Source organism: Anolis carolinensis, chromosome 4, assembly GCF_035594765.1.
Source record: "Anolis carolinensis isolate JA03-04 chromosome 4, rAnoCar3.1.pri, whole genome shotgun sequence".
In the NCBI taxonomy this organism is placed as follows: Eukaryota; Metazoa; Chordata; class Lepidosauria; order Squamata; family Dactyloidae; genus Anolis; species Anolis carolinensis.
This window is the reverse complement of record NC_085844.1, coordinates 119,654,288-119,674,639: the sequence shown is the minus strand read 5'-3', so window position 1 is coordinate 119,674,639 and position 20,352 is coordinate 119,654,288. Positions and strand designations below refer to the sequence as shown.

The window sequence follows — 20,352 nt, the reverse complement described above, 5'->3', positions numbered from 1 at the left end:
GTTCGTCTTGCTTATTTCCCATGCTCTGAGCGTTGGTGTAAAGACATGTAAGCCCCTGTGACCTCCCCTTGAGCTGTTTATTTGGGGTTATTGTGCTCTCCGTACTTGGTCCTTGCTGTGTTTGTGCAACCCTCCGTTTAGCCTTTTGGCGGTTCCCTGTGGTTGTGGGTAATATAGTGTTCGCCAGGCTGTTGTTCCCCTCCCCCAGTGGATCTAGTTTAAAGTGCGCCTGATGAGGTTTATGAGTCTGTGTGCAAAAAGATGTTTTCCTGCTTGTGTGAGATGCACCCCATCACTTGCCAATAGGCCATCCTCCTGGAAGAGTAGACCATGGTCAAGGAAGCCAAAATGCTCCTCTTGGCACCATTTTCTGAGCCAGTTATTGACCTGTACTATTTTTCCGGCCCTTGTAGAGCCGTGTCCTACAACGGGGAGGAGGGATGAAAAGATCACATGTACATTATACAGTTTTAGCTTTGTTCCCAGAGCTCGAAAATCATTTGTGATCTTTTGAAAAGTATGCCTAGCGGTGTCATTGGTACCTACATGAATCAACATAAGGTGGGGAGGGTGATGGGGCTTTAGGAGCCTGCGGAGCCTCTGAGTGATATGGTGTATTTTTGCCCCCGGGAGGCAGCATGTTTCTCGAGCCATCCCATCCGGTCTGGAAATGATGGCTTCCGTAATGATGAGGTGCATTCATCTAATATGGATTGGGAAACTCTTTCATAGTAAAGGATCCAGTCCTCCTCTCATGAAGCAGATGACATTGGGGACTTTCTCACTTAGCACGTCAGCAGGAAACTAGACTTCACATTCCCTTCCACTGCCTCCCACTGACAAACACTGGTTGATGACAACTAGCTTTGCTCTTTCTTCTCTATGGGAAAGGAAATGAAGCACTCTCAGCTGGAACTTCCGGGACTTATTTGAGACCCAGCTGGAAGCACCAACTGAAAATGTCATATTGTAGTAAAATACATTTTAAAGCTGATCTCCTTCTAGTACAGTTGAAGCTTAAATAAGTTGAAGCTGAGGCCCCTGTGTTGGTTCACAATGCTCTTGAGGGTATTTGTTTTGTTATATAAATGGACCTAGTCTCCACCATTTTGCAGCCTACTTACAGAAATCTGGAGATAAGATATTACACATTCTGCAATTTATAGTGCTATGATTCCACTTTAATTGTCCTGTGTAATGCTGGGATCTACAGATTAGGGAGGGACATTCCATAAGATGCAGCTGTGGAAATTAAACTTGAATCATAGCACCCATTCACATTCACCACTTAGGTCTGTTTCAAACTAGTGTTAATGAAAGTGGGTTTTTTTAGTTGTGCAGATGATTACATAGCAAATCCTGGAGCCATTTTGAGGCCTGGATGGTGATTACACAAACTAAAGAGCACTCATGTGCAGTAAAGGCTTTCTTTTGAGCACTTTCGTTGGGTAGCAGCCACAGTTTGAAGCCAACTTCGAACTGCATTAAATTGTTATTGTTGACAGGGTCTTTGTAGTATAATTGTGCAGTGTGAAAGGGCCTTGGCAGAGGAGGTCACTGCGACCCTTGATGTGAAGACATCACTTTCAGAAGAAGGATGTCTTTTTAAGCAACAGAAATATATTTGAATGGTGAATAGCAATGGATCTAGAGCAGGGTTCTTGAACTTTTTCAGCCACAGAGCCCTTTTTGAAGCAAAAGTTTCTTGTGGAGCCTCAATAAATGTTTGTATATTATATTATATTATATTATATTATATTATATATTATGTATAGTGTGTGTGTGTGTGTGTGTGTATCAGACATTGAAAAACTTTTGGAAACAGGGACCACGTTGCTTTTTAAAATTTGGCAGATGGGCCAGGCCAGTGGCAGATAGATGGAGAGCATTTGTGTGAACTAATTGAAAAAATACAAAAACAAATTCCTATGCACACTGCACACATCTTGTTTGTGGTGCAGAAGGAAAGAAGGAAAGAAAGAATATTTAAAATGAAGAACAATCTTAACCAACATAAACGTAACAGTATTTCAGTGGAATACCCCAGGGGCCATCCAGTCCAATCCCCTTCTGCCATGCAGGAAAAGCACAATCAAAGCACCCATCATCATCATCATCATCATCATCGGAGCAACCCCAGGGGCCATCCAGGAAAAGCACAATCTAGCACACCCTGACAGGTGGGAGAGAAATAAGGTTTTGAAAGCAAAGAAGGCAGGGAGAGGGGGATAAAGGCCTGGGTAGCAAGAAAAAGGGTCTAGGTGGTGAGGAAGTTGAGGGGGAAAGGATCTCTGCCCTGGGAAAACCTGCTCCTGCTCCTCCTCCTGCTGCTGCTCCTCCTCCTGCTCCTGCTCCTCCTACTGCTGTTGAGGTTGCTGTTTCGGCAGCTCCAAATTTTAATTTCCCTGCATTTCTCAGGAGGCGGAAAGAGGAGGCGGCGGGAAGCAGCATCATGCTGCGATCCCCTCACCATTACTTGTGGAGCCCCAAGGACTCTATGGAGCACAGTTTGAGAATCCCAGATATAGAGGGATATATGAGTAGTGAAAGGATTATGTTTTGGGGAGTTATGGAGCTATGGACGATGACTTATAAGTAAAGGTAAAGGTTTCCCATGACATTAAGTCCAGTCATGTCTGACTCTGGGGGTTGGTGCTTATCTCCATTTCTAAGCCAAAGAGCCAGCGTTGTCCGTAGACACCTCCAAGGTCATGTGGCCGGCATGACTACATGGAGCGCCGTTACCTTCCTGCCGGAGTGGTACCTATTGATCTATTCACATTGGCATGTTTTCGAACTGCTAGGTTGGCAGGAGCTGGAGCTAACAGGGGCTGCTCCCGCCGCTCCCGGGGTTTGAACCTGGGACCTTCGGTCTCCAGCTCAGTGCTTCAATGCACTTATACATAACAAGTAACAAGGAGAATAATTTTGCCACCCAGTGCTGTGCAGATTAGAAGGGATTCAAGTTAGAGGATGGAAGTCCAGAGAGGAAAAGTTGGGTTTACTTGCTTGTTTTAAATGGAGCTCTGCACTTTCTGATGTCTTTGAGTACAGTCGCTAAAAGTACTGCAAGCAATAAAACAGAGGCCTGCAGACTTGGTTAAGTTCCAGGAACTAGCCCAGGGAGGCTAATTGCTTTGATATACCTGGAATGTTAATTCCTGGGTTGTCATTTTTTAAGACACAAAATTCGTTGTTTGTTTGTTTATTTGTTTTTCTCCAGTATTACACAACATGATGCTGTCTATTTTTTCTGGTTGTTTTATTTGTTGAAAGTAGGCTTTGTTTTCTTTCCTTGTCCCTTTGTGGCATCAGAATCCATCAATAACTCTCTGCTGTTCACCTCCCTCTTTCCCGCACCTGCCTTGTGCTTTGCCGCACTGTATTTTACTGTGTTTCATTACCCAAAAGCCGCAGGCTGCTGCTGAGTCTATTGTAACACTAAGATCAATTAAAGCTTAATGAAAGAAGAAAGAGGCTGTGTGATTGCAGGGTGGATGGAGTTGTTGGAAGGTGCAGTTTAAGTAAACAACGTCCTCCCTACTCAGTGTTAATCCTTTGTGTGGGCTGACTGAGCAGAACTACAGTTTCCATTCCTTGGCTTGATGTTTCAGTTGTTAACAGTGTGGGAACTACATTCTCCAGAGCAGCATTTTTCAGCATTGTGAGATACAATAGTTACCTACAGTTCTAGCCTGCAATAAATAAGTGACAGAAAGTTAGAGAAAGAGTTTGATTCGGGGATTGGGAATATATAGTTGAAGGAGAGGGATTTCCAGAGGTAGTCCAAGTTACCAAAAAATCAGAAGGACTTTTAAAAAAAAATCTTTTTTAAAGCTGGCAGTTTTTGTTCACATTTAAAAGGAAGTTGTGGGTGATTGGGTGGGAAGAGAAGTTGCTCTCTTCTAGTGTTATGGATGGGGAAGAATTTTGTTTAGTCTACATTTCTGAATTATTTTGGATCCTTATTTCAGGGACTAATACTATATGCATGTAAAAATACACCACTGCACTCTTCTTGTTCTTCTTCATCTTCCTCCTCCTGCTATTTATTTATTATCTGCTTTTCTCTTTTTTGGAGTCCCCGGTCGTGCAGCGGGTTAAATCATTGAGCTGCTGAACTTGCTGACTGAAAGGTCGGCAATTTGAATCCAGGGAGCGGGGTGAGCTCTCGCTGTTAGCCCAAGCTTCTGCCAACCTAGCAGTTCGAAAACATGTAAATGTGAGTAGATCAATAGGTACCACTCTGGCGGGAAGGTAATAGCACTCCATGCAGTCATGCTGTCCACATGACCTTAGAGGTGTCTATGGACAACGCTGGCTCTTTGGCTTAGAAATGGAGATGAGCACCAACACCCAGAGTTGGACACGACTGAACTTAATGTCAGGGGAAAACTTTTACCTTTAACCTTTCTCCTTTGATCAACATGTAAAGTTGCTCACAACCTTAAAAACAGTGCAATTTAAAATATACAAAATGTAAACATTAAAATAGAATTAAATATATAACTATTAAAATAAATCACATTAAACAAGTAAAGCTAAAGTAAAAACTAGTAAAATGTATGGCATCCCCATTGTGAACCTATCACAGGGTTTTCTGGAATTGAGAGCGTGCAACTTGCCCAGGGTCACCCAGTGGATTTTCATGGCCCAATCTATATATATAAAAGAGTGATGGCATCACGGCAATTCACAAAACAACAAAAGTACAGGCCCCCCAACCTCAAAATTTGACAACACAACCCATCATCCACGCCTCAAGGTTGATACAACAAAAAGAAAAGAAAAATAAAGTCCTAATTAGAGGGAGAGCAATATTTTTTTTATCCAATTGCTGCCAGTTTAGAGGGCTAATCTCTGCCCACATGGTTGCCTAGCAACCAAGGGACAGCCAGGTTTCAGTTAGGGGACAGGCCGATTTAGGCCTCACTGAGTCTTCTTCCACAGATTATCTAATTTGCACTGGATTATATGGCAGTGTAGACTCAAGGCCCTTCCACACAGCTATATAACCCATTTATAATCTTATATTATCTGCTTTGCACTGGATTATCTTGACTCCGCACTACCATATAATCCACTTCAGTGTGCATTTTATACAGCTGTGAAGAAGGGGCCTCATATAATCCAGTTCTGAGCAGATAATATAAGATTAGAAATATACAGTAGAGTCTCACTTATCCAACGTAAACAGGCCGGCAGGATAAGTGAATATGTTGGATAATAAGAAGGGATTCAGGAAAAGCCAATTAAACATCAAATTAGGTAATCGTTATACAAATTAAGCACCAAAACATCATATTATACAACAAATTTGACAGAAAAAGTAGTTCCATGCGCAATAATGCTATGTAGTATTTACAGTAGAGTCTCACTTATCCAACACTCGCTTATCCAACGTTCTGGATTATCCAACGCATTTTTGTAGTCAATGCTTTCAATATATCATGATATTTTGGTGCTAAATTCATAAATCCAATAATTTCTACATAGAATTACTGTGTATTGAACTACTTTTTCTTCCAAATTTGTTGTCTAACATGATGTTTTGGTGCTTAATTTATGAAATCATAACTTAATTTGATGTTTAATAGGCTTATCCTTAATCCCTCCTTATTATCCAACATATTCGCTTATCCAACATTCTGCCGGCCCGTTTATGTTGGATAAGTGAGACTCTACTGTACTGTATTTACAAAGTTACCACTAAAATATCACAATGAATTTAAAACACTGACTACAAAAACATTGATTATGAAAAGGCAGACTGCGTTGGATAATCCAGAACATTGTATAAGCGAATGTTGGATAAGTGAGATTCTTCTTTAATATGAAATAATTACTGGGATAGAATAATGCAGAACAATATAATCTCTAAAACCAGGACAGTAAATAAACAGGGGAATTCCACACAGGAAACAATCAGGGCCAGCTAACACCTCCCAACAAAGTATTCCCATCATCAAAGTCTGGCAAATCCTCTGTTTTCTCAGGGCCACAGACAGTAGAAGCACATAAAATATCGCAAACAACACCACTCTGAAAACAAGGGAATTCCAGACAGGAAACAATCAGGGCCAGCTAACACCTCCCAACAAAAAATTCACGCAGGGAGGAAACAGCCAGGCTTTAAAGCTGCAAGGCCATTACATCCTAATCATTTTTCCTAATTGCAGCATTCATACTTGCCTCCAGCAAACAAAAAAAAAACCAATCAGAAATATTGTATATTCACAACCTTTAGGAAATAATATCCCCTGATGGCGCAGCGTGTTAAAGCGCTGAGCTGCTGAACTTCTGGACTGAAAGGCCGCAGGTTTGAATTGGGGGAGTGGAGAGAGCCCCCACTGTTAGCTCCAGCTTCTGCCAACCCAGAAGTTCAAAAACATGCAAATGTGAGTGCATCAATAGGTACTGCTCCGGCGGGAAGGTAACGGCGCTCCATGCAGTCATCCCACATGACCTTGGAGGAGTCTACGGACAACGCCGGCTCTTCGGCTTAGAAATGGAGATGAGCCCCAACCCCCAGAGTCAGACACGACTGGACTTAATGTCTGGGGAAAACCTTTACCCTTGACCTTAACTACCACCAATTCCTCAATACTTTATTTCCCATACCACCAGACTTCGCCACAGCAACGCGTGGCCGGGCACAGCTAGTTGCATATAAAAATGTGCAAACATGCACACACATAGAGAAAGAAGATTCCATATAAAAATGCATGCCTTAGCAAAAGTAACACACTACAAAAGTTGTACACAAATCGCTTATATTATGAAACACTGCATATAACAAGGTCTGTATTAGTAAATGTTGCACATAATAATGTTTATATTAGGAGGAACGGTGGACAAAAATATGACTCAATTTGGAAAGTCCCACACAAAGTGCAGGAAACAGCCTATAAAAAACAAAGGCTTTGACACAGTTTTTTATTTTAAAGAAACACAAACTAATTATGGAAATTGGACCGAATTGATTTGCTATAGAAATTGCATGAATTGAAAGTCAACTGATTTGTCCATCAGTACCCAGCACATGTGTCGAAAAGCTTCCGGCCCTTAGTAAAGGTCAAAGAAATAATCAGGCAACTGACACATTCTGTTCGATATGGTGGCCTTTATTACATGCTGTAGCAGTAATAGCAATATATATTATCACAGCACATGATAACCTGTGGAATAATGCATTAGTATAGGACTTGTAACAGATTGATGAAATAAATAGCATTTTCTTTGTTTTTATAACCATACATTTTTTTAAAATTATATAAAACTTTTAAATCATGTTTCTGTTGTTTCTGTAATTGTTTGCATTTTAAAACATATTTGTCAAAATCCTTTTTAGATCCTTCTTAGTGTTAATGAGTATAACATATTTGATCTTGTGTAAAACCCATTGTCTTTCCATCCCAAAAAAGCTATTTTAAGTGCACATTCAGTTTGCTTGTTGCAGTCATAGCAAGTGCTTGTGAGCAATCCAGACACACAAAAATACACAACATGCAAAGAAAAAAAATGCCTTTATGAGACTTAAGTGCTTGCCTAGCTCTTTCCCTTGGTTCCAAGAAATGAAGGAGAGGGGAAAATAAGAATGGCCTTGTATTTTCTATTCCTTTCACTTCCAGGTCAACCTTTTCATTGTGTTCAAAGGTTAGGTCAGTGGCAAGGAAGATCTCTAGGTAGGACTAAGGAAGAATCCTGACAGTCAGTGTTTTCCTCAGTGTTTGGCCAGATGAACTTTATTTTTTCAGTTGTCAGCTGTAGACAGCGGCTTGAGCTTTATTGCAGATACAGTATATATATATTATTTACACAGCATGCCAGACCATAACAGTTTTCCCTCCGACTTCTTCAAAAGCCCCCATGAGAAGCACCATCCCACATTCCAGTGTTATCGTAAACATGACTAATATCTTGTCACATTCCGGAAGCTCCAACTGCTTCGCTCTAGCAATACATTTCCACTCTATGCATTTAACTGTTTTACTACTGGATTACATGCTGCATTACAGACATACACACCAACAGCTAGCTTTAAACTATAAGTACAATTTCATATTACATCAAAACAATTACAGATGAACTTTAGTTTTCTCTATAAAATAACTCCCAGTGTTCCCTCACAGAAAAGTGGTTGGGAGCCATATACTGACAATGCATGTGGACCAAAGCTAAGATTTAGAACATCACACCACGCTATCCTCCATCCATACATTCACCATCTGTAGTCATCCCTCTATTTATCCATCTAGACCAGTGGTTCTCAACCTTTGGTCCCCAGATGTTTTTGGCCTACAACTCCCAGAAATCCCAGCAAATTTACCAACTGTTGGGATTTCTGGGAGTTGAAAGCCATAAACATCTGGGTTGAGAACCACTGATCTAGACCAAACATGGGCAAACTCTTGCCCTCCAGGTGTTTGGACTTCAACTCCCACAATTCCTACCAGCCTACCGCTGTTAGGAATTGTGAGAGTTGAAGTCCAAAACAACTGGAAGGCCAAAGTTTGCCCATGCCTGATCTAGACTCTTCTCTCTCTCTCTTTTCCTCTCTCCCTTTCTCCTTCCCTACATACCCACACTCATTTACCCATCCATTCATACCACACATATTCACACACCTCTAACAATCACAACCACCATGACACAGAGAAACATCTTCTTCCATCTCGCCTCTGTGCTGGTATTAGTTTTCACTGTCCCACTCAGAAACATAGCAGTATATTAACAGTTAAAGATGTAGACTCTTCTATTGAGAAAACCCTCTTTTTCTGCAACAGAGATAAGCTGTTGTGGGAAAAGGCACTATAGACTAGATTGTCTGGCAAGTGTAAGGGGAAGCAGTGTCCCACTTGTCTTACTCAATGTGTTCTTCAGCACTTGTAGTAATACACGATCGATAAAAGGAAAAAACACAGTGGAGGTAAAAGTCCCAAGTTTCTTTTTAGCTCCTATTTTATTTATTCTGTGCACATAAGATTGTGCTGTTCGAAATTTTGTTGTTAACTGACATCAAGTCAATCTCAAGCTCTATGTCACCTCAACATCAACAGACTTCCTCAGGTCTTGCAGACTCAGGACCATGGCTTGCTTGATTGATATTATCCATCTGTAACATGGCCTTCCTTTTTTCCTACCGTTTTCAATCTTACCAAACATTATTGTCTATTCTAGTGAGTCATGTCTTTGCAAGATAGGCCAAAGTACAACAGTTTCAGTTTAGTCATCTTGGCATCTAGTGAATGTTACGGGTTGTTTTGTTGTAGGACCTATATATTTGTCTTTTTGGCTGTCCACAGTATCCATAGAACTCTTATCCAGTGCATTTCAGATGAATTGGTTTTCTTCTTGTCAGCTTTTTTTTAGCATGACATAAGCCTACATTTCATAAAATTTCATTTTGACTATTCTATTTACATTCCACCACCACTTCCATCTGTGTGTCTGTGTGCACATATGTCACCTGAGGACAACACATTGCATATCTGATGAGATGGTCTCAATTCTACAAAAGCTTTGTTGTTGTGTCTCTTCAATTGGTTCCAACGTAGACTTTGGGGTGTCTCAAGAGAAGCAATTGCAATGGGATCTTGAGAGATCGCTCCAGCTGCCTGTTCTCAATGCACTCTGAGAAATAATACCATCAGCTGTATCCAAATGCAGTCACATTTCAGCCTCAATTTCTTCCTCCTTTAATAGCCAACAGTGGAAGCCACAATTCAGCTGAGGATAATCTGGAGAACATGTTGTCTTTTGCTCTGTTTTGTCCATGGCAGCCTCACAGTTTCTTGGAAAAGAACCATTGAAAACAAAATGTACAGCTGGAAAAGAAACGGTGCCCTTGGACTAGATCCTCTGTTGGACAGATAGATGCCTCATTGGGAAACGTAATCAAATACAAGTTGTGTGTTGGAGATAGAATAATGGAATGGAAATGTATAATAGAGTGAGCATACAAAAACCCTTGCAGAAGCTTTAAAAGCATTTAAGGGCTATTATGAGCTTGGGTGGGGGGCAGTCTTTAAATGTAGTAGTTACAACAACACAATTTTGATGAGCTAGCAGAAATAGATGGATAACTTTATAACTGAACTGAGAGAGTTTCATAAATGCATTGCTGCTATATAGTACCCAAAAACGGCTGACTCCTGTGCAAAGCATGTTTTGTATTCAGGGAATGTGTTTCCAAAAGGTACCAAATTAAAAAATTGAAAAATGAGTTATAGGTAAAAAGCACATTGTAGGTTAGGAGCAGAATATTATGTATAGATGGGAAGGTATAAAATCACTTCAGTACATGGTTTGGAACTACCATGGCTTAATGCTTGCTCTTCATGTAAACTGCTCCAAGTCCCATCGGGAGGCAGGATATAAAAATAAGGTTTGTTGTTGTTGTTGTTGTTGTTGTTGTTGTTGTTGTTGTTGTTTATGCAGTGGAATCATGAGAGTTGTTGTTTTCTTTGCCTAAGAGTGTTGATGGCTCACCAAACTACAAAGCCCCGAATCTCTTGATGAATTCTTGTTCATTTTTTCACATCAGAATGTCATTTCTTAAAAAGTCCTGGATCCAATTCCCCTGCTGATTTTTGAACATGACTTTACCTGTTGCCAGATTCTTCTTTGTTTAGAGACTGGCCCATTTGTCCAGCTGTAGGCCATTTCTGGTAAATAACAAATGTTACACTGGAAGATGAACAAATGAATGAACTCCTGAGATTGTAGATGAGATCATCAGGTCCTGAAACATGTTTTGCCATAGTGGATATGGGAATATAGATGGCATCTGGATCTAGTTCCTGTGTTTGTGATTCCAATCTACAGGCTGTTGCTTCTGGCACGTAACCTTGAGGTTTATTTGAGGAAAATGCTATTGCCCAGGATAGGCTGTAGATCACTCGCAATACATTTTAGTGGTTTCATCTGGGAAGTCTTGGTGAAAACAAATGGTATTCAGTTGTTACCTATTTTAGGTGTGTCGTGTTGATTTTAGTTTCACTGTGTTTCACTGAGCGAGCATGGCAGTTTGATAAATGCCACATAATTTCTCCATTGTGGAGAGGTAATATCATAAGGCTTGGGCTGTATAGTATAGATTTTTTGGCAACTTCTGGGTAGACATTGGAAGCCATGCAGTTAAGTAAAAGAAGTCTGTAATTTTCTAACAGAATGTTGCATTTTCATGTTCAGCATGTAGCAGCATGGTAGTGGCCAGAAAACAAACCCATAGCTCAGTTGATCTATGTGGGATGGACATGATCCAAGGGTTAGAGAGCATTTTGACCCATGCCAACCCACTTCATCAAACACTGGGGACTAGACGTGATGGATTCCACAATTGGAAAACATGTCTGGTCACTTGAGAAACAAAAATCAGCTGTTTTGAATGGAGGCACCCAAAACAATGTTTGCCAGTCCAAACTAGCTCTCTGGAATCTCCAGTTTTGAAAACTAATGCCATTTATATATTTATTTATTTACATTATTTATATTCTGCCCTTCTCACCCTGAAGGGGACTCAGGGCAGATCACATTATATACATATAGGGCAAACATTCAATGTCCATATACACAGACAGAGACAGACGCAGAGGCAATTTAACCTTCTCCTGAGGGGATGTTCGATTCTGGCCACAGGGGGGAGCAGCTGCTTCATCATCCACTGTGACGGTACTTCCTCATTCCAACGTCGTAAATTAGTTAAATTTGCCTCCCCACTTTATAAGTGGTACCTTATTTCCTACTTGATAGATGTAACTATCTTTCGGGTTGCTAGGTCAGCAACGAGCAGGGGCTATTTTTTATTTTTTAATTGACGGGTGCTCACCCCGCCACGGGCTAGCCTCGAACTCATGACCTCATGGTCAGAGTGATTTATTGTAGCAGGCTGCTCACCAGCCTGTGCCACAGCCTGGCGAGTTAAACAAATTGGAAGCTTAAGGAGCCAGGGAAATATCACACAGTATCATTTGTGGGCAGCACAGCTGCATTTTTGGCCTATCCTAGAGTTGATGCAGGGAAAGTTGGGTACACCTCATAGTCGGATAGGAAGAGACCGATTCCAAAAGGTGGGATAGCAGGCTCCTTAAGCTCTCGCTCTCTCTCTCTCTCTCTCTCACTCACTCTCACTCTCTCTCTCTATTTTTGTGTGTGTGTGTGTGTGTGTGTGTGTATATATATGGCATTTGTTTTCAAAATTGTAGACTCTAAAGAGCTAGTCTGGACTGGCAAACATTGTTTTGGGTGCCCTCCTCCCGCCCCAGTCACTGCTTAGAACAGTAATTCTCAACCTGGGGACCCCAGATGTTTTTGGCCTACAACTCCCAGAAATCCCAACCAGTTTACCAGCTGTTAGGATTTTTGGGAGTTGAAGACCAAAAACATCTGGGGACCCCAGTTTGAGAACCACTGGCTTAGAGCAAGACTACCTATGGGTGGAAGCTATAGAAATCACAGATCAACTTTACATGTGAATTTGCTTTTTTAGGTGTTAACTCATTCATTATAATGTTTTTGAAGTTATTTTCTAATGACATGTCCATAGAGGGGCACATGATTGCTGCTTCAAGGTTTCTAGATTGGAGATAATATTAAAAGATGCAAAAATGCAGTGGTTGTACATTTGAGAAACAAGTTGGGAAAAGAAATGGATTTTGCTGTTCTCTACTCTGTCAAAGTGAATTATGTATTACCAAAGGGATTTGATGACTCTGGCACTATCCCTTTTGCTTTGGTAACTCAAGAAAATATAGAGCAACATGTCAAGAAAACCAGGAGATAACTGCAGGGATCAACTCCCCCTCCCTTTCTTTAAAGGTACACAATTTGATGTATGTCTAACACCTAACATCTGGTTTGTGTTTTCTAGGACAAAAAGGGTCAGTCATTGTTACCAGATCACTTACCGACACTTGGAAAGGACTTTGACTCAGAAGGAAGTGAGCAGCATTCATCGTGCCATTGAGAAATCAGTTGTACAAGAACTAGGAGTGGAGGGAAGATTCTGACATTGTGGCTTTCAATTCTCTAATTTTCTTTTATTTCTTAAACATTTCTGACTGTTAAAAACTATTTTCATTTGTGAAAGCCTTTGGCAATGATGTACCAGCTTCATAATAAAGATGAATAACATTGCAGTTCCTATGAAGATCAATAAACATCTTGTTGGGTTTGTTGTATGTTATTAACCTGTACTTGATTAAACTAAAGGCCATGGCTAGGCTCATGTTATTGGCATACAAAGGTATAGGTTACCACAGTTTATGCCAGGATATGTCTCTTTTCTTTTGGGTTGATGTGCTAGTTATCCCCTCCCTCCACACCAACCACCCACCCACTTACTTTGGAGCTCCAAATAGCTGCTCCAAAGCTAGTGGGATATGGGGAGCAGATTGAAGAGGTGCCTGGCTTTGATCCCATAACCAGCTCATATCATAAAGTCATGTGGCCAAGAAGCAGGGAGAAACATGAAAGTCACTGTTATGCTACAATGTGGTGGGATAAAATAGCCATAAACACACACACACATGCAATAATGCCATCAGTTTTTGTCGAGACGTTATCTCCTTAATACTGTAGGGTTTTTTTGTACTTCTGCAAACTTTGGTGTTTTTCCAAAGGTACTAATATTTTCTTCCTGTGCATAATTTGCACCACTTGGGCACCATAGGTCTCAAGATTTCTACAGGAATATGGAGTAAAGGAAATGTATGGTTCACAGTGTCATGTTTTCCAGCTAATGCTGCTGAGGATGTTAGGAATGAATGGATGAAAAACTAGGTCCTTCTCCTTCACAGCTATCCTCCTTATGAATACCCCAGTACCAGGGCCGTAGCCAGAAAAAATTTTTGGGAGGGGTTTTGAAAATTTCGGAGGGGGGGGGGGTTGAACCCCTAGCACACACCCCTCCCCGCTACAAACCTGTCAATATCTGCTTGAGATAGTGCCTGGAGGGACTCTTAATGTTTTGCATCTCATAGACTTAGCATGGGGATTTGGTTAACCAGTTAAAATTCATGAGTAAACCAGATTTTTTTTATAACTTGAAAAATTTGGCGGGGGATTTGAACCCCTAAAACAACCCCCTCGCTACAGGCCTGCCCAGTACTGTATGAGTGAATTATGAATTTATTTTATTTTATTTATTTATTCACCATATTTATATCCCGCTTTTCTCTACCCCGAGGGGGACTCAAGGTGGCTTACAAACGGCACGTACACAGTGCCTTAGGCATGACCATTCTTTTCCATTGTATGATACAGTGTTCCTTCACTTATTGCTGATTCGCTTATTGCGGATTCTCTGTTTTGTGGGTTTTTTAATACGGACCGCCCTCCCTCGCAGGCACAAAAGGGCCCAGTAGGCCCCGCCTGCACCTCAGCGATCAAGAAAGAATACAGTACAGTACATTAAAAGAGAGAGGGTGGGAGGGAGGGAGAGACACTATATTTATTAAAATAAATATTGTGCTCCTACTTTGCAGATTTTCACTTATTGCGGGACGTCCTGGAACGTAACCCCTGCAATAAGTGAGGGAGCACTATACATCTTTCCCAACATCTCTCACATGTTTCCCACATTCATCATTCAATACTCATGAGGTTGAGGTCCATATACTCCCTCACATAATATTTAGTTAGCTGAGAGTCGTCCATGTGTAACAAGATCCTCAATTGTAAAGATATTTAATTGAATACCAAAACCAGAATCACCCATGTCATAGTATTTCCAGTTTGTATGTACTGTATAGTTATAGAAAATGAACAATGAAGAATGTTGCCAGGAATCTGAACTAAAATGGCAGCCAAAAAGACAGACAAATGGATTCAAGATCGAATTCAACCTAAACTTTCAGTAGATGCCAAAATGATCGAGGTTATCATACCTTGGACATATAATGACACAACATGACTCACTGGAAAAGACAATAAGATTTAATAAAGTGAAAAGTAATAGGAAATGAGGAAGACAGCATTCTAGATTAGTGGTTCTCAATCTGTGGGTCCCCAGGTGTTTTGGCCTACAACTCACAGAAATCCCAGCCAAATTACCAGCTGTTAGGATTTCTGGGAGTTGAAGGCCAAAAACATTTGGGGACCCAAAGGTTGAGAACCACTGTTATAGGTGAATTGGTTTGTTTTGTTTTTTTTTTTTCATGTCAGGAGCGACTTGAGAAACTGCAAGTCGCTTCTGCTGTGGGAGAATTGGCCGTCTGCAAGGATGTTGCCCAGGGGATGCCCGGATGTTTTGATGTTTTTATCATCCTTGTGGGAGGCTTCTCTCATGTCCCCGCATGGAGCTGGAGCTGATAGAGGGAGCTCATCCGCGCTCTCCCCAGGTGGGATTCAAACCTGGCAGCTTTCAGAACAGCAACCCAACCTTCAAGTCACAAGGCTTTAATCCACTATGCCACCGAGGGCTCCAGGTGGATTGATTAAATAAGGAAAACCATGGCCTCGACTTCAAAAAAACTGAGCAAGCAACTGAGCTCTTGGTGGTCTCTCATTTATAGGGTCCCCAAAAATCAAATCAGTCTTGATTGTAAATAATGAGAAGCATCAATTCCCACAAATAGCAGAATCAGGGATGGAGAAGTTGCTAACTTGGGACTATCAAGGCCAAGAGGAAAGGTCTTATCTAAAGGTTTATAGAAATCCAAGGAGGAATTGCCTTCCTCACACCACCATATGTTACCATACATTTGTTTCATATAACTCTCTCTCAGACCTGATGTTAAATGAAGCAATGTACTGTTTGTTAGATATTTACTAATAAGGGGAAAACATGTTTAATGACTGTGGTGCTGGACTCCATTTGCAGTTTTAATGGTAGGCTGCAATCTTATTTCTACTTACAAGGGAGTAGGCCCTTTGAACACAATGGGATTTACTTCTGAGTCAAGCTACATTGGCGCGAACGTGATCGAGGTAATCCCTTGCAAACTAATTTAATTAAGACATGAGCCTTGTTCAAAAAGATGCTGCAGTAGACAGAAGCGTGCTGGGAATGGGCTACATAACAGATCTACAGCTTAATTTAGTCTATCTGGCTTTCCTTGAGAAACTGTTACAAAGGCAAACAGTTGTGATTTACCTGAGCCACAAATTGCTTTGCAATTGCATCACTTCAGAGTCAAGTGAATTCCACCATAAACTGACATTCCCAGGACAGTAGCATTAATCTGAAAAGGGCCAAGTACAGAGTGCTCACAATCAAGACTTCATTTATCTCGCTGGGTCATGTAATGGCTGTTGAAAGATGCTGTATTTTCGTCTCGGTTTTGTGTTTTCCTTCACTGTCTGGAGACTGCATTTCTCATTGGTGTTCGTACATCTGCCTGCTACTCCACGGTTGTATTGAGTATTGCCAAAATTGATTTTCTTTGAAAGAGAGCCACAGCAGGCATTTGATGTCATGGACTGGGAGACTGAATGTCTTTATTTTTGGTAATAGACTTACAGCACAGTCCAAGTGCATGCTCATTCAGGACTAATCCGGGGCATTTCAAAGGGACTTGGCTCTTTTAGTACAGAGGTGGGCAGCCTTTGCCCCTCCAAAAGTTGGGCTGTAGCTCTCACCACTATTAGCTATGTTGGCTAGGACTCAGCGAAGATACAGTACAACAGGCAGAGAGCTATAAGTTGTCCATCTCTGTTCTGTTAAATCTCTTAAGAACAAACATGGGCAAACATTGGCCCTCCAGGTGTTTTGGACTTCTCCCACAATTCCTAACAGCTGGTAGGTTATTAGGAATTACGGAAGTTGAAGTCCAAAACACCTTTAGGGCCACGGTTTGCCCATGCCTGCTTTTTAGGACTTTGGCCTGATTCATCATTGCCTTTTTGTCTTTTACAGGTTAGTGCTCATCGTCATTTTCATCACCTTTTAAATCTGAAAAGGAGTGGATCTCCAAAACTACTTCAGACAATCTCTGCAGTAAAGTTTCCACTTTAAGTGGGTCTGATATGTACTGAACCTGTGTGTATCTCTTTCTACTCTCCTAGGTCTGGCAAAGAAAATACCCGTGGAGATGTGTGTTTACATGGCAGTGGGCAGGGAGGGGGAATCATAAAACATTGTAATTTAGATTTTTAATGAAGGCATATGCTGTGTTTAGTAGGGGTGTAATTCATTGTTAAATTGGTTTCCCATAGGGTTAGCAAATAATTTATTCAACTGTAAATGAGCCAACATGGTGTAGTGGTTTGAGCTTTGGACTGTGACTCTGGAGACAAGCCTTCAAATCCCGCTCAGCCATGAAACCCACTGGGTGACTTTGTGGAACTCGCTCTTCCTCAGAGGAAGGTGATTTCAAATCCCTTCTGAGCAAATCTTGCCAAGAAATTCCTTTGATAGGTTTACCTTAGGGCCGCCATAGGTCAGAAATGTCTTGAAGACAACAGCAGTTTTCACAGTGGGGAGTCGTCCACTTACTAGATGTAGTGACTGGTGGAGGGTGGAAAGGGTGGCCAGGGATAGCGGACGGAAGGAGTGGCCAGGCATTCAGCTCTACGTAGCTATATGGGGAGGGAGACAGGAAGATATGTTTTGATAGTGCAAACATCTTCTGAGACTTCCTTGGGTCCCCCAGAACTCCCGGAGGTTGATTTCAGAACATCGTACCGGTGGTACATGACACTACACAAACTAGGATTAATGTATAAAAGTACTCAAAATAAATGTTGGAAGTGTGGTGAACAAGAAGGCACGTTCTATCATGCCTGGTGGACGTGCAAAAGGGCAGTAAAATATTGGAAAACGGTGCATATAACTTGTCAAGAGATCTTAAAAACTAAACTGCTACTGAAACCGGAGTATTTTTTATTAAGCATGACCGACGAAGAAGAACAATGGGATAGAAATAAAGATATCCTATTCGTTTTTCTGACTACGGCTGCAAGAATGGCTTATGCCAAATTATGGAAACAAGGGCTAACACCGACAAAAGAGGAGTGGCTAGAAAAACTAACTGAAATCAGGGATATGGACAGGCTCACATACCTACTGAAAAGAAATACTGGAAGATACATAAAAAATACAGATTGGAGACCGGTTATAGAATATATGAAAAAATAAAAGAGAAAGAAATGATAGAAGTCCAAAAATAGGCAGAAAGAAAAGGACAAAGTATGAAAGCCCCGGAACAAAGGAGAACGAATGGGAAGGACGGAATTGAAGAAATAATAAGCAACAAACAATAGAATGGAACTTTTGAAATTTTCCAGATTGATTGCAAAGAAGAAGAATGGGTACAATCCCTTTTCCTTATTATCCTGGTGTCAAGGACAGAACGCCACAAGATAAGATATAACAAAGTTTATTGGAGTTACAGAACCAAAAATGCCCGTAAAAGACAAGGGCTAGGCAAACATTGGCCTTAAAAGTAAAAAGACACAAGGAAAACGTTCAAAAGATAAACCGGATTAAACCGGAGTTTAATCCGGGTTAAACCAAAAAAGCTTACTTCAGCCTGGGACTAAAACAAACAAAAGCTGGTGAACAAAAGGTTCAAAGGAATACAAAAAACTGGCAGCAGATGCTTCTCTGCTGCCAAAAGCTATGTTTGAGTAACTAAGAGGTTACTCCTCCACACAGCAAGCAATTTCCAGATACAAACGCAGCATTCAAGGGCAGAAGCAGTCAGCGAAGTTCCAATCCGGTCCGAAGGTCGTAAGGCAGGTACAGACGTTTGTAGTTCACCAGGTCCAACGATAATCACAGGAAGGAGAGTCCGAGGCCGTAGTCAGTCAGTCCAGAATAAACAGATGGCGTCCGTCAAGAAGACGATGGAGGTCCAAGCTATTAAGATTAAGCACAGGTTGCACAACAAAAGCCCACACAGTTCCTCCCGCCGTCTATGCCCAGTGTCCTTGGTAACTTACGTAGTCAGCAAACGAATCACACCCGTCTTCAGGAATTTCCCACACAGAGCCCAAGCGTTCGTCCAGATTACCTTGCCCAACGCAATTAGCCATTGCTTCCAAACCTCATTTTATGCCAGTTTACAGCTCCTCATCACTATCAGCTGTTACCCTAATTCCAGGCGTTTTCTCATCACTTTCCTCAACAGAACTGAAACACCTTTGACTACGCCCCACAGCATCCCCAGCTGTGGATCCCGTCCCATCCCTCCAGCTTGTCCACGGGTCTAATCCTGAAGGTCCCCAATCGCCTTCCATACTATCATTGCCAGTGGCACCCAAATCCTCCCTCACACGAGTCCATTCCATGTCATCCTCCTCTGAGCTAACCATCTCTTCCTCCATTCTCTCAGTAAAACCCTCAAAGGAATCCTCGTCAGATGGTTCTGCAAATAAGTCCCGCAGCCGCTTCCTTTCTCGCTCCTCGAGAGTATCTGACTCCCAAGGAGTCTTACGACCACGTCTCCCAGTATCGGAGCCATAAGGCTCAACCATAACACCTGGACTATTCCCCCCTTCCTTCCCCTTCCCCCCTCTTTTCTCTTACTTTTTTTCCCTCTTCTTTCCTTCCCCATTACAGTAATCCTTCCGTCCCTTCTACCTATGATTTTATTCAACTGTTTTACCTTAATAAAAACTATTTAAAACAAACATAGCCAGATGATCATCACCTTTGCTTCTCCTCTCCAATGCCACTTGGGATCATAGTTCTTGCCATGTTTTAACATATGCTTTGTAGTACAGGATAATTGTATGTGCTACACAGTTGGTGATATAAGGGAAAGTGTTTATCATTTGCAGCTTGGAATAATGAGAAGATGTGTGGGATGGAAATGAAGCTGTGAGCTGCCAAGGTCATTCCTGTGATGAACCTGATGTGAGGGGAAGGAGGGGGTAAACCCTGAGAAGACAACATGTTTTGGGTAAAGACAAAGATCCACCCAGAGGAAACGTGTTCTTATCATACTTCAAGTGAACTCCTGACTGCATTGGGAAGCTAATGAAGCAACATAACATATAAACTATATACAGACTCACTAAGAAAATCCAACAAATGCTATGTTCAGCAAAGGACAAGACGGATCCACTCACCTCTGCAGGAGTCTACCGTATACCATACAGTTGTAGTCAAGTCTACATAGGGATCACCAAACACAGCATTGCCCAAACATAAAACATAAAAGGCACTGCAGACTAACTCAACCAGAGAAGTGATCCATAGCAGAGCACTTGATGAACCAACCCAGACACAGCATATTATTTGAGAACATAGAAATGCTGCACCACTCTAACAACTACCATATCAGACTACACAGAGAAGCCATTGAAATCCACAAGTATGTGGACAATTTCAACAAAAAAGGAGGAAACCATGATAATGAACAAAATCTGGCTCCCAGTATTTTTTTTTAAAAAACCCTCTAAAAT

General features: G+C 41.4%; 1 protein-coding gene across 3 annotated transcripts in view; it reads left to right on the top strand.

The window, feature by feature from the left end:
• Window positions 1-13,181, top strand: part of fars2 (phenylalanyl-tRNA synthetase 2, mitochondrial) — a 303,084-nt gene extending 289,903 nt beyond the window's left edge. For all 3 annotated transcript variants that reach the window (XM_062977693.1, XM_003226858.4, XM_062977692.1), the window contains one exon: window positions 12,872-13,181. In XM_062977693.1, the coding sequence (XP_062833763.1) occupies window positions 12,872-12,967 (96 nt within the window). In that variant the 3' untranslated portion in view covers window positions 12,968-13,181. The remainder of the gene's footprint in view (window positions 1-12,871) is intronic.
• Window positions 13,182-20,352: the final 7,171 nt, after the last annotated feature.